Below are 14563 nucleotides of genomic sequence, written 5' to 3'. Positions count from 1 at the left end.
ATGTAGAAAGCCCAATTGTATGGGGAAGACGTTTGCACTCTGCATTTCAAGATATAAACTTCATTTGCAATCTCATATCCACATATAATGCTAGCCTAATCACAATTAATGTCCACTGTCATAAACCCAAAAAGTTATCAACTCCAAAAGCTGCCAATCCTCTTATACTAACAAGCCAAATTGAACTGGGAAAACCAAATTGCTCTACTTGACAACAAACATAATCATCCTAACCTCCCCTAAACTTCTCTACCCAAAGTTTGAGTTATGCAAATACCTAGTGTTCTAAACAGGTCTAGAGCTGAGTCTTTCCTTAATATAGCAGTATAATAAGAAGTGATTAAATTCAATACGGACTGGATGTAAAACTCTTGTTTTACATCCTTTAATCATTGTGTGCCAAGTCAGCTTATTGCACTTAAAAAATATAACTTGACACACTATCAAGTCTTTTTAACTTATTGCACCTAATCTTTTCTTTCCCTCATTTATAGTTCATTATTAATTGAGGATTATTATTCAACAACAGTCTTATAGTTTAATTGACACTTCCCTATGCATAAAGTGCTTAGGAGTTTAGGGAGAGAATTCGAGCAAATTAAAACCCAACATGTGTGAGACAACAAAAAGGATCCCAACATAGATTATTATTATTTTTTGATAAATGAGAAAAATGATTCCATCGCACAATCTCATGACAGATATGTTTTAAGTTGTATTGATAAATTTCTGTATCAAAACAACTGTTAATGATGATTGCATCCAAAATAGTTTAGTTATGTATTGTGTTCAGTCAAGAAGCTGATTGAAGAACTCAATCTTCAAATGACTTCAAATCTGCTTGAGAAAAGTAGGTTTACTTATCTTTAGCAACAAGAATTAATACCAGATTGGTTGTTTCTTATCATCTTTAGACCCAAATTAAGAAACTGGGAGATCCCTATTGTACTATACTACATAGAAATTTAGAACTGTTTTTCAGAATAAGTGCATGTTGGAGGATACAGCGAACAATTAGTTCAACATACAACAAATCAGTTGCTCAAAATTCAATTACTATTCATGTACAACAAAGGTTCGCTTTTGATGACATTTTCCTTTTGGAGTAATTTTTTGAACCATAGAGCAGAGTGTTTCATGTATCTTGTCAACCCATTTTTGTAATCTATGTAAGTGATGCCAAATCGAACAGTATAACCAGAACTCCACTCAAAGTCATCAAGAACTGACCACGCAAAGTATCCTCTCACGTCAACCCCAGCCCTGCCAAAACCATAATCGTTAATGTTTTAGAGAGAGAGAGAGAGAGAGTGAGAGAGAGAGAATTATACTTTTCCACCCTAAATTATTATGCCAATCATACCTAACCCACGAGCTATTAAAATGGACGGTCAACACTCCCCCCCCCCCCCCCCCAAATTTTAAAAATATGTTATATTTAACAATTTTTCACCTGTTTTCCTACTAACGCTAACTGAATTTAGCATTGACAAATCAATTTATCCCTTAGTTGTCTATTTTAAAGAGAAGTAAATGGTTTTTAGCGTGAAATTTTGTAATACTTAATACCAAAATATACGGTAGAGAGGACATTGACAAAAAGTTATAACTTTGAAAGGCCAATCATATGTTTTGATAGTTTATAAGGTATAATTAAGTGTAATTGTATATTGATAGTTTAGATGAAAGTAGGAGTATAGGAGTAATATGAGAGCTGGAGGGTTAATATTATCATTGCATAGATAAATTAACCATTAATAAAAGTTTATCGTATATGGATTTTTTTTAGAGATAATAGTATATGGATTTGGTTCTAATTAAGTTATATATTATTATTTTAATTTTTAATTTTAATTTTATGCTGAACTTTAACTCATGTGGGTCCATAGTTCCTCCAATAGTTTTGGAATTGTGATATCCATTATAGAGTTGCTGTTGAATGTGATATGCAAATATAATAAAGTTACTGTTGTGTGTGACCCAGGTCACACACGACAGTTACTGTCGTCCTATAGCCGTGTTTTCCTGAGCTATAGCCACGTTTTAAAAATGCGACTATAGAATCTTTTTTTGTAGTGCCCTATTACTGCATGTCTAGCATGTCTACAATTATTACAAAATTAAGAAAAAGAATAGAGTTATTAAGTGTTGTGATTGAACCTACCATCAGATTTGAGGTAAGAGCTATCTTAATTGACAATATCATAGTTAAAAATAAAATAAAATAAAATAGGAATATAAGAAAATTAATTAATGCTCAATGTGAAGTAAGTAATTAACGACTATGACATAATTATGTCATAAGAAAACTTGTTATTAGTAGAGATACCATATCCAAAAAGTTGTGGGTATTATAGCATTTCCTTATTTCATGCATATATAATATATCCAACATTAGGGTTTAATTGTCATAATAACATCATTTATGGTGCCCCATGCTTGTGGTTCGAACTCCACTATCCCTCCACTCATTTTATGCATAATCACTCACCTTATAACTTTTAAGAGAATTGATAGATGACTATGGTGGTACTTAATTCACACACATATAATATATCTAATACTAAGGTTTAGGTGATCATCTACTCATAATGGCATCATTTAGGGTGTCACATGTCTGTACTTTAAATGAGCACACCTCTCTCACTCCCACTATCTACCTACATAAGAAAAAAAATTGCCAATACTATATGCACAGCAACTCACCTTATAGCCTTCAAGAGATTTGATAGATGACTATGGTAGTAATTTATCCTCAAGCTATCATTGAGAGCCCCTTGAATCGGCAATGAGCCATTATCAACAACTCCTGAAAAGTATAAATGTATATGTTTTTTTTATTTATTTAATTGCTAATAAAAGTTTCAATTTCACTACTGAAACTGAAAGCATAAAAGGATGAAGATAGTTTCTTACCATTTTCTGTAATGATAATAGGCGGATTGTTGTATTTTTTATTTATGTATAGCAAAATTTCTCGAATTCCTCTTGGATAAATGAAAAGCCAGTCGGCAGCGGTCTACAAAACCATCATTTACATTTTTTTTTAGTATATGCAAGAGGTACAATATTCTTTATATTCAAACATGAGAGAGAGAGAGAGAGAGAGAGAGAGAGAATACTGGTTGACCAATAGGAATGCCATCCTTCTCCGCTGTGGCATCAAATAGAGTGACGACATGAGTGTTAGGAAAAAATACGAGGAAAATGCATATGCAACTATAAATTTTACTGCAAAGGATTTACAAATTCAGGGGACAATGGATATGATATATGCCAACTCAACAAAATAAATGCTTGAATACTTTTTGATGACTAATGACAATTCATTTTTATAAATATTGTAATATGTATTCTTTGCATCACCCTAAATATAAATCAAAGTTATGGATTTTGAGCTTAACTGGTCATATTTATGTGGCTATCTGTTGTGTAACTTAGGTTGACGCTACTAGAAGAATTAGAGTCATCTACATATCTTGCAGTGTAGTAATTTACTCCAAGAAAATCTAGAGAACCCTTTAGCATCTTGGATTGTGATTTAGTAAATATGGGTAGTCGAGTACCCACCAAAGCTCGCATGGTCTCAGGATAGTCACCAAATATAACTGGATCAACAAACCTACACAAATAATAATAGAAATAATAACAAGTCTCCATATCAGGGTTGATACAATATGCTGAGACACGACTTTAACTACTTAATCTAAAAGCTTAAGATGGTAATTTGCCGAGATTCGTAGTTCAACTAGTAACTTTTGGTGTTTTCATGGAAAATAATATTATAGTTCAAATTTTACCAACCCTAACTATATCCAGACCACTCATATATAAACAAACGTATTCTTATAAATTTCCCTTATCAAAAATAAGTTTCCTAATACTATGTAAAACTATATTTCAATTAACCATTTTAAGTTTTCAAATATAAGTTTTCTCTTTCCCCCTTTTGCTGTCCTTTTCTTGTGCGAATAAGGGAGATATTTATACAAATTATAGGTTGTCTACAAACCAACCCCCCCCCCCCCCCCAAAAAAAAGAGGATGAGGTAGTGGATATGAGTCCCATCACTCGTCATTTCTCAAGGTTTAAGGGGGAGGGGAGCATAGGTTTGCAATAGGCTTATCCATTATTTAGACTAGTTACCCAACATTTAATGCTTAGAGACTGTTGGTTAGTGGGAGCAATTAATGCATAGGTGATGGTTGTCCCCTTCACATGTGTTGCCTTTCCTTGGCATAACTAAGCTTCCTTGCTTGGGTTGTCCTTGATTTTTTTCTTCTATATAAGCTTGGAGTGAAACACAATAATAACGGTTTTTCTTAAATTTCAAAATTTAATCACACATATACAATTATGATATGAAAACCTGGCTCTGATACCAATTAAAGGAAAAAATCTGGTTTTCATCTCATGCAAAACCCACAGCGGAAGCGATGAACAAGGATTTATTTCATTCATGATTGATAACGTGCACAATGTAAATTTCAGAATTTAAGAACAAGATAGCGTACCTTGGTGTGGAGAAATTCAAAAAAAAGATTAGAAGCACTTGGGAACACTTTTAATCTTCACTCCAATTCCACTTTACGCCCAAGATGTGTGGTCTCTCAATCAGTTTTTCAAAGGGAGAATGAAAGTGTGTCTCACTCTCTCATACACCGTTTCTTTTTTTTTTTCTCTTTTTCACTCATAAAAATTCTGTATGTTTCTCCCTTTATAACTAACTGATTATCTAATTGGGCTGGCCTATTAGGCCTTTCCAATTGGGCTTTAGTGTGTGGCTTGGAGTGGGACCAAAAGGGACCAATAAGACACTAGCTCCAATGGGCCTTGGACTTTTCCGTCAACTCTTGACAAGTCCAAAGTTACCATTAATTATATTTAATACCACTATATAAATATAATTGCACTCTAGGCCTTATTAATAAATTATATCCCAAGACTTTATTATACATGTAACCCCTTCATAAAATATTCGTAGTAACACAAAGTCATAAATATAAACTGCCACTTTGTAAATTACTACATCTTATCCTTGAGTACCCGGTTTAATTCTTTAAAGTTATTCATTATATATTTATGAAATCCAATTTCATAAATATATACTTTAGTGATTTCTTACTAAAGTGGTTAGGCCTAACTCTTTGAATAACTGAACCATTAAACTTATCTCAAGGGAATATTTTATATCTCCATCAAGAGACTATGAATTCCATCTTGAGAATATATGTTCCATCAACACTAAATGTGGCTGCCCAATATACTGAGGTTTTGACCGTCACTTCAGATCTCACTCCTGATATATCAAAGCAACCTACATTTCATGATCATGTCCATTATTCTCTCAGGATTAAGAGTTCATGCAAATAGAAATCGTGAGATTTATTATTCATTTGACAGTCATTAAGAGAATAATAAATCTCATAGCGGTCCTGTTCAATATGTTTTAACTCTTAAAACATATCAACACATCAACTAGAAGCTTCCACTTCCATGATCAAGACAAATCATCTTAGTTGACACGTTATAGTCTTTGCAGATGAAATGCCCAATTTCATCACCGACTACGAACTATTAATTCTGAGTTTACAAAGAACTTGTGATTTACATCTTCTGTGACTTTTCACATAAATCACATACAATGCATCTCATGGACTATATGATAATGTCCCATATTCATGTTACCACTATTTTAGATAATAATAAAATAACTTTATCAATCACAATATAAAGTCATACATAATGTCATACATAATGTCATACATAATATCATACATAGCATCATACAATAGGATTTAAGGGCACTAATCCTAACATGGAGAGTGGATCGAGGGATTTTCCTTGCTGGAATCTGGTGAGGCATTGTTCTCGAACTGTTGGGGGCTCCTCAGCTAGGTTAGGATGACGATCTCGTTGGTTGTTTGGAAATATCTCCCAATCCTACTTGTTAGCAAGGACAAAGCTAGAGCTTTGAGTTATGGGGCGGCTTTAATGTTGGCTACATGCAACGGTTTCAACCTTTGTCTTTGCTACTATTTAGCTGCTGAGATTTTTTATTTTTATTCTTAATTTTTGTGTGTGGATAAGAACAAATTTTTTTTTTGTTTAGAATTTTTTAAAGGGCATGGTTGTTTATTTTGGATAAAATTGGATAATTGAGCTTAATTTTTTTAGTTTTACTATTGGTAATTTTTGTTGTTGAGCTATTTTTTTGGACTTGTATATTTTGTTTTAGATTTTAGATCTAGAAATTTTTTTTACAGTCACTAAAATGAGGAAAATGCTAGAGTTACAAGCTTTTTCATAATTTACTGTTATGATAAGTGGTTACTAGTAAGTAAAAAAATGATGTGAATGGTAGGCTCATTATGCAAACCAATAAGAATCTTTTACCAAAGCAGTTTGTAAAAATGCTGTAAAAAAGTTTGTGCGTATAATATTACGCTTAAAAGAATCAATGATATTATTTATGGGAAACAAAATGTAATTTTATACAACAAAATTGCTAAAATTATACGCATATATATAATAATATATTTTAAAAAAATTGGGGCTGTCCATACTCGTTACTGAGCATTTCCTCATTCCCCCCCCCCCCCCACATACACGATAAAAATGTGCACAATTGCAAAAGTGAATGCATCATGTACTCATATCCTCTCTCTAAAATTAAGCTACGATTTAAAAATTGAATGCACATTAAACTTGTAGATGAGTGATTTATGAGAGTAACATGACTTAAAGTTGTTAGTAAAGAATATGAATGAAGACTAACCTTGGCTTTCTCACTAGAGTTTAAAAAATAGAGGAAGGCAAATATATAGATTGTCCTTTGTTGCTAAGTAGGCCTATTCATGGGTTGGTTCGGGTCGGGTTTGTGCCCAACCTAGAATCGACCCGATCAATTCTAGTATCTCATTTCTAGACCCGCTGCCGACCTGTGAAGGGAGTTTGTTTGGGTGGTCGGACCTCGACGGATACTGGTTGGTCCTCGGTTGGAGTTGAAATTTTCAAAACTATGCTAGATTTTGCTGTAATCCACCGAATTTGGTTGAGATTGGGCTGAATCTGTCAAGATCTGGCTAGATCTCGAAGAGATCTCTGCGGATTTAGAAGAGATTAGGCCGAATCTCGACGAGATCTCGCCGGATCTCAATGAGATCTCAGTGGATCTCGAAGAGATACGTCCAGATCTTGACTAATCGGACTAAAACGCTAGCAAAACACACCCATCGGTGGAGAACAACTACTTTTCCAGTGTAAATATGGTTAAAATGGTTGAAAATCAGTTTTTTATGCTCAAACCCATTATCCAACCCGCTGGTATTGGGTTTTAGGGACGGAGAATGGCCGCTGACCATCACCAGTGTCGGGTTGGCCAATTTTCGGGCCGGGTCGGCTAGGTTGGATGGGTTGGTCGAGTAATGGGTCTGGTTGGACACCCCTATTGCTAAGTTTATAGGTTATTTTGTTAATATTAATTAGTAAGATACCATACCATGCTTTATTCTCAAACCAAACAATTATGGATGGAGTCGATGGACCATAAGGTCCATAATAGAAGGGATTACAATGTATTCAAAATTCAAATCTAGCCGCTTGAATTATAATGGCTATGCTTATTATGCTTCTGTTGTTTTTATGCAATGCTTCTTCTAAGTCTTAACTACCTTTATTTCAAGCCAAAAAAATACTCGCATTTTGCAAATATCTACGAAGAAAAATGTGTATGTTTATAGGAATTAATAAATCTAGTATAAAATTAAGTCACAAAACTTACCATCCAAAAAAAAAATCGAGAGCTCTAAGGGCAGCCTTGGTGCTAGCAACTGTTTGGTATTTGGGCAACATCCAACGAGTTGATACTGTAATGCCAATTTCTCCCATTTGAGAATCCTACAAAAATCAAATTCAGATTATCCTATCCAATAAAATATACTATAAGATATTTTTATTTTGAATGCAACTTTTGCAATAGTATGAACCTTCTTTTTTCCATACTAAGAATAAATATTGAGGTACAATAGATTATCTCTTTTCTCCTTTAGAAGGATTAGTATAGTTTTATAGGTATTAATCAAGGGAATCATTATCATATAAGAGGCTATTTCGATTTGGTGAGGAGAATACCAGTGTGCTGTTTCAAAATTACCGCTATTTATATATTTCCATTCATATATATATGTGTGTGTATTTATTTAGGTATGAATATATTAATTTTTATTTTTATCAACATAAAATTTAATATCCACATAATTTAAAAGCCTAAAAATATTAACCAATATATAAGTTTAAATAACATGTTTTTAAATAATTTTTTGGTATTGGCCAAAACGCCGATACTAGCTAGAACACCCGAAATATCCCAGGTGCAACCCATAGCTTTTTTCCGTACATTTTGAAGGTGATCAGTATTAATTTAATGGCCGGTACGGTATATTTTCCTTGTACGGCTAATACCCTTACAATATTGACTTTCTTGGTATTAATAGAACAAATCTACGAGGTTAGTGTTCTTTGTAATTTAAAGCACAACCTTGTATTGTTAAACACAATCTCTCTCACACAAACATGGCTTATTAAATATTATTGAGTCATAAGTTGGAATATCATCTTTAAATTGATAATTGTTAAAAACACAAACCTGATACTTTTCCCTGTACAATTTCACAGCAGCTGCATGAGAAAGAAGAAAATTATGTCCCACTATATAGGGTTCTGTTCCGGAGTTCCCATATGTGCAATTTCCGATATAGTTAGAACATCGACCAGGTGCCTTGGTGCCGTCTACGTACCCCCCCATGGTAAATATATTTGGCTCGTTAATTGTGATCCAATACTTCACTCTATCACCAAATTCTTTGAAACAAAAGTCCACATAGTTGCGATAATCATCCCTAATTATAGGAGATTAATTAATTTTTAATTAGTCAAATTACATATATACTAAATGCATAATAGATTTTAATGTGTAATTTGAAACTTACACTATGTTTTGGCTCAAGAATCCACCATACTCATCTTCAAGGGCTTGTGGAACATCCCAATGGAATAGTGTTACAAACGGTTTTAAACCTAATTAATTAACTATAGTCAATATTAAGAAGAGGCATATATTGATACAGAAAAGAATGATTAGCTTTATGAGTAGCATGTGAAAGGGAGAATGAAATTTCACCTTGAGACAGTAGCTCATTTATGAGATTATTGTAGAATGTGACTCCTTCTTGGTTCAGTCCCCCATTGAGTTTTCCTTCTGAGGACAAACTTAGGCTTAGTAAGGAAAAAAAAAGGTTACGAAATTATGCCTAATCCTTTTAAATTGATTTCACAAAATATAGCATAGGTTGAGCAATGGTCTTACTAGGTAGTATTCTGGGCCATGAGATGGAGAACCTAAAGAAGTCTAAACCAATTTCTTTCATCAGAGCTATATCCTCCTGAAAACATTTTTCCAGTCTTTTCATTAGTTTAATGCAAAAAAGAGAAAACAAAAGTAAAAGAAAGAAAACACAAATTCAACTGCAATATAGTGGATGTGTAGAAGGGTAGGTAGGGATAGAATCAATTTCTTTTTTGGTGTGTAAGAAACTAATAGAATACAATCATATGAACCATACCTCAAAGCGATAATAAAAATTTTCAGCTATAGTCCCCGTGCTATGGTCTGCAATTTTTTCTGTCATGACACCATAAAATTTCTCAAAAAAAAAAAAAAAAAAAAAAATCCTCACTAATGAGTTAAGTGGTACTATCTTTAGGTGGATTTGGTTGTTTCCTCACTCCTTACCCATCAATTTGGAGGACTCCATTTTGGCAAGAAATCCATAGTAGAAAAATGAGATGATGAAGCTGATTTACAGAAGGAAATCTTCTTTGGTCTGTGGAGTAGATACTCTACTTACCTAAAACTCAAAATTCTTATCCAAAACAAATCACTATACGGGCTTTGGAGGACCCCAATTTCTGTTTTTGACACTAACTAGGGAAAGTTAGTTCTAATTAATTTTTTAATAACTAACTTTTACTAGTAAGTTGTAATTAACAATATACTCTTAGTGAATCACTAATCGCTGTGAATGGTTTCCTTTCTCTTAGTGACGCAAGTGTAGGTTAGTCTGGAGAACTAGCTAGTAGCTGCTTGTTTTGCCTCTGTTTGCACATTTGTACATTCATGTTGATGAAAAGTGTCCCATATGCTAGGCCCTTTTGTGTGTGTGCATGTGTGTGTGTGTGAGAGAGAGAGAGAGAGAGAGAGAGAAAGAGACCTGGATGTTCCCAAGTGAAAGTATCCCATATGCTAGGCCCTTTTCCATGCTGAAATGCAGCCCCTTCATACTTCCAATAGAAATTGAGAGAACCCCAAACATAAAATGAGTATAAAAACGTATAGAATTAGTGTAGAAAGCATGTAAAATATTAGTGTTATTGCAGTGACATATATACCTGGTAAGCACTTGAGCCCCCTCCAAATATGAAACCAGCTGGAAAATCTCTCCGGCTTATACTTTCAGTGAAAGAGAAAAAATAGGCCACAACAAGCAGCACATACCAAAAGACATGATGATGATGATGATTTTGAATTTCCATGCCTGACTTTCTCCAACTCCCCATGAATGTGTTGGCCAACCACCAAAGTTGAATTAGCACACTTATATAGTTGTTGAATTACATTACTCATTCTCAGTGCAAGCAGTTTATTGTTTTTTCACATAAAAGTGTCATTTGGTTAACCAGGCAAGTAATCATCACACTAACTTATATATGTATTTGGGTCATCTCGATCACGTTGCTCAATGCTCAATAAATTAATTTCCGCATTTGATTGTGTCCAAAAGTGGTTGTACCCTACCAATCTTCCAGCATTCCTAAAGGTCTTGGATGTTATTGCATTTGTTGCTATCCCAAATTAGTCCGTGGGTCCAATGATAATGTTAGAAAGAAAGCAAGTACACCAACTTTTCTTGATTCACGTGTCCATAATGTTCTTAAGTGGACTGGTTGTTTCGTACTCATCAATCACCATTAACCCTAAGGTTCAGAATAAGAGACACAAATTGTAAGTGTTAGAGATATGAGCTCAGAAGCCTATTTTATTATAGTGTTCCAAACCTTGTTTGTATCGTAATTTTTCACTCTACCAAGTTTCCTTGGAGTAAGTCTTGTTGTAAATATTAAGATCTGTAATTGGACTCCTAGTTTTTTTTTAATGGATAATTTGACTAGTTGTACCTGCACAATAAAATAGTATTTACTTGTCTTCATATGTTACATATCACCATTGTTAACTTGCATTGCTCTCTCTCTTTCTCTCTCTCACGGTAAGAAAAAATGAACTGAATATTAACTTGCCTTCAGTTTTCCAATAGTCCTTTAACTGTTGAGCAGACGATACACCAAAATCATGTGGAAAATAAAACTAGCAAAGAATTATTGTACCAATAAAAATAGCCCAAAGACATAAGGTAGAAGAACAACTGATGATGATGAATTTCAAAGTATGACTTTTGGCTGCACTGCACTCTTTGGCTCCAACTCCCTGGCTATATACCGTTGGGGAATTATAAAAGTCATTAGGTGATGCACCTAATTAATCATATATTGGAATTTTTAAACACTTGCATATGTACTCGAATTAAAATCTTCGCCAAATGTGTTTTTAGTGTGTATTTTCTAATCCAAATGCAAATTAAAATTCAAAAATATAAATCATAAACCGATTATTATTCTTCTATTAAATTAAAGCATTATTTTGGTCATCCAGATCACATGGCTTAATAAAATAAGGCCTAAATTTGCCTCACAATATATAATTTTTTACGTATAGAGAGATACCAATTAAGTTACAAGACTCTTGACTATCATATAGAATTATCATTAATGTGTAAACAAAATTTTTACCTGTTGATTTGATTCACTTTTGAATTTCTTGTTTACTGTCAGAATTTAGATCCGGAAACAAACAAAAATTTCACCAACCGCACGTTACTGTTTTTGAGTAGATGAAGTCGTAGCATATTTGGTATTAAGAATGTTAGGTACATAATTTTGCACCATAGTTGATTGTTTTGGGCTAATTTTTTAAAGCCCGAGATAACGAGCCGAACAAAATAAACTTCACGTCTTTTTGGACTTAAAAATCCTTGAAGGCCCAATCCCCAAGAGTGGATGATGTGGGTTATGTAAAGCAAGTAATCCAACTCCAAACTACACAACCGGACCGCAAATAAAACCAAGGCCAAGTCAAGGCCATCCTCGGAATTGGGATGAGACAAGCAATGGTTAATTCTAGAATACTCAAACAAGTACAATAATTGCTCTTTCACATCATAGTAAATTTTATTAATTAAATTTAATAAGACTCATAAATCATGTGAGAGGAAGGGGTATGTATTTATAATATTTTGAAAATATTCTATAATTTTTCAACTAATACAAATTCTCTAAAAAAAAAAAAAACTTATTATTGTTGTTATTATTATTATTATTTATTTTTTGTAAAAGGCCAAATAACCATCTTTATACTTTTCATCATCTGGTCTAAGCCCACATGGAAAGCCCAAGAGAAAGGATATGAGAGTTCCGGTTTGGAGGTTATTTTTGGGTTCTATGGGGAAACTTTTGTAAGTGGGTTTGGAGTGTCTGTAAAGCCCATAGGAGGAAGCATGTGTAGAAGTTTGCACCTGCTATAAACTAATCACAAATTTTTTAATGAATGCTAGCTAATTACAATTAATGCTCATTGTTATGAACCCAAAAATTTATTTACTCTAGAAGATGCCAATCCGCACCAAATTGAAATAGGCAATTGCTCTACTTGACTCAAAACATAAATTCCTCTGCCCAGAGTTTGAGTTATGCTTAATAGTTAATACCCAGTGTTCTAAACTCAGATCCAAAGATGAGCTAATCAAAACCCAACATTAGGGTGGACAACAAAAAGGGATACAACATTCATTATCATTATTATTATAAATTCTTGTATCAAAACAAATGTTAATATATGATGATTGTATCAAAAATAGTTTAGTTATGTAATGTGACCAGAGAGTCCAGTCAAGAATTAGCTGATTGAAGAACTCAAGCTTCAAAATACTAGCTCAAATGGCAATCTATTATTCCCTACTATTGAGTTCAGGGTAGGAGCCTAGACTTGGAGTTAAGGGAGGCGGATTTGCATCTGGCTTTGAGCAGCGGCTTCAGCTCTATTGTTGATTAATTGCTGATATATTTTTTTGTGTGTGTGTGTGTCTTTAATGTGTGTGTCTATTGCTGGGTAAGGATAAATTGGTTGATGGGGCTTAATTTGGGTAAAATTGATTGAATAGGTTTTTTTTTTTACTTTATTATTGGTATTTTTTGTTGTTGGGTTAATTTGTTTGGGCTTGTATATTTTGTTTTAGATTTTAGATCTATAAATTTTTTTATGGTCTTTAAAAGGAGAAAAATGTTAGAGTTGCAATTTTTTTTACAAATTGCTGATGTGGTGATTAGTTATTAGTAAGTAAAAAATTTGTATAAATGATGGGTCCAAATGTAAATCAATAATAATTTGTTACATCAAAAATTTGTAAAAATGTTGTAAAAAAGTTTGTGGTTATAACATTACTCTTAAAAGAATTAATAATACTATTAAAGAGGGCAAAGTTTGATTTTATAGAACAAAATTGTTAAAATTAGCACCTATGTATATACTATTTTTTTAAAAAAAATTTTGGGGTTGGTGGGGGGTCGATTGCCCCAAAGTCAGGGGAGTGGCTCTATCCCTGATTGAGTTCATGATATTGGTGTATTGGGTTTCTAGTTGTAGCAAACAAGTTTATTCATGGAGGGGATTTCATACAAGAATTCGAGAGTCTTGGGGCCACAACAATGGGAGGCAAACGTGTTGATTCTTGAGGTTATGAAATCGATTTTACAAAGGTTTTATAAGTTAAGACTATCATGTTTTTTTCTTCTATAGTGAAAATTTTCTTATGAGGTAGGTTACCCGAGAGTGGTTTTTATTTTAAATTTTTTTTCAAAAGTTTCTTTTTACTTAGTAAATCGTCACCAAATGTGTGTGTGCTTCTAAAGTTTTTTTTTTATCATTATTGCCTATTGAATTGTGGTGATTGTTGCGACACATTAATTATTAACTCCAGGGCTTAAGCAGAAATTATTATGTTAGATATAATATGTTAACCACCGCGCACCTTGGGTGCGGTGGTCACTTCACAAATATAAGTGCTTGTGAGGTGTGGGAGGCATGGGCTGAAGTTTAAGTCTCCAGGAAGGAGTTTCACACACATATACACTTAGATTATGTTAGAGTAGAAATTCTATCTTGTATATATAAAAAAAAAAGATATAATATTTTAAAGTTTTAATAAATAAATAGGGTACAAGTATAGATTTTCAAATTAAGGTGATATTCTTCTTTAGACCCAAAGAAAACTGGATCTCATATCATCTTTAGACCCCAAGGATTGACAAAGGATTGGTTGTCTCATATCATCTTTAGACCTAAGAAAACTGGGAAACTCCTATTATAATATACTTAATAGAAATTTAGAACTAA

The 14563-nt window shown here is 33.3% G+C and overlaps 1 protein-coding gene across 3 annotated transcripts; it reads right to left on the bottom strand.

Annotated features, from left to right (window-relative positions):
- Positions 1-954: 954 nt before the first annotated feature.
- On the bottom strand, positions 955-10745 carry LOC142617517 (beta-glucosidase 17-like). 3 transcript variants are annotated; one of them, XM_075790404.1, is made up of 13 exons: positions 10450-10745; positions 10272-10341; positions 9624-9682; positions 9368-9443; positions 9182-9259; positions 8991-9078; positions 8648-8900; positions 7784-7899; positions 3405-3622; positions 3123-3154; positions 2917-3019; positions 2707-2809; positions 955-1263 (listed from the first exon to the last, which is right to left on the bottom strand). In XM_075790404.1, exons 1-13 carry the CDS (start codon positions 10615-10617, stop codon positions 1050-1052), a joined length of 1578 nt encoding a protein of 525 aa, XP_075646519.1. In that variant the 5' UTR covers positions 10618-10745; the 3' UTR covers positions 955-1049. The 3 variants fall into 3 exon arrangements, with proteins under 3 accessions (XP_075646519.1, XP_075646521.1, XP_075646520.1); XM_075790406.1 differs by lacking the exon at positions 9624-9682 and having other exon boundaries at positions 10450-10580; XM_075790405.1 differs by lacking the exons at positions 10272-10341; positions 10450-10745 and adding an exon at positions 9794-9894.
- Positions 10746-14563: the final 3818 nt, after the last annotated feature.

This window comes from Castanea sativa, chromosome 11 (genome assembly GCF_040712315.1).
Source record: "Castanea sativa cultivar Marrone di Chiusa Pesio chromosome 11, ASM4071231v1".
Classification (NCBI taxonomy): Eukaryota; Viridiplantae; Streptophyta; class Magnoliopsida; order Fagales; family Fagaceae; genus Castanea; species Castanea sativa.
The sequence above is the reverse complement of the archived record's forward strand: the minus strand, read 5'-3'. Positions and strand labels throughout refer to the sequence as shown.

What these genes read in the sequence shown, in the direction of transcription:
- LOC142617517 (XM_075790404.1), bottom strand. Translation starts at nt 10,617, where the DNA reads ATGGGGAGTTGGAGAAAGTCAGGCATGGAAATTCAAAATCATCATCAT. An exon ending in ATTTTTATTATCGCTTTGAG is followed by an intron (nt 9,444 to 9,623) that starts GTATGGTTCATA and finishes AAATGTTTTCAG; the next exon opens with GAGGATATAGCTCTGATGAA. An exon ending in AAATGAGCTACTGTCTCAAG is followed by an intron (nt 9,079 to 9,181) that starts GTGAAATTTCAT and finishes TTAATTAATTAG; the next exon opens with GTTTAAAACCGTTTGTAACA.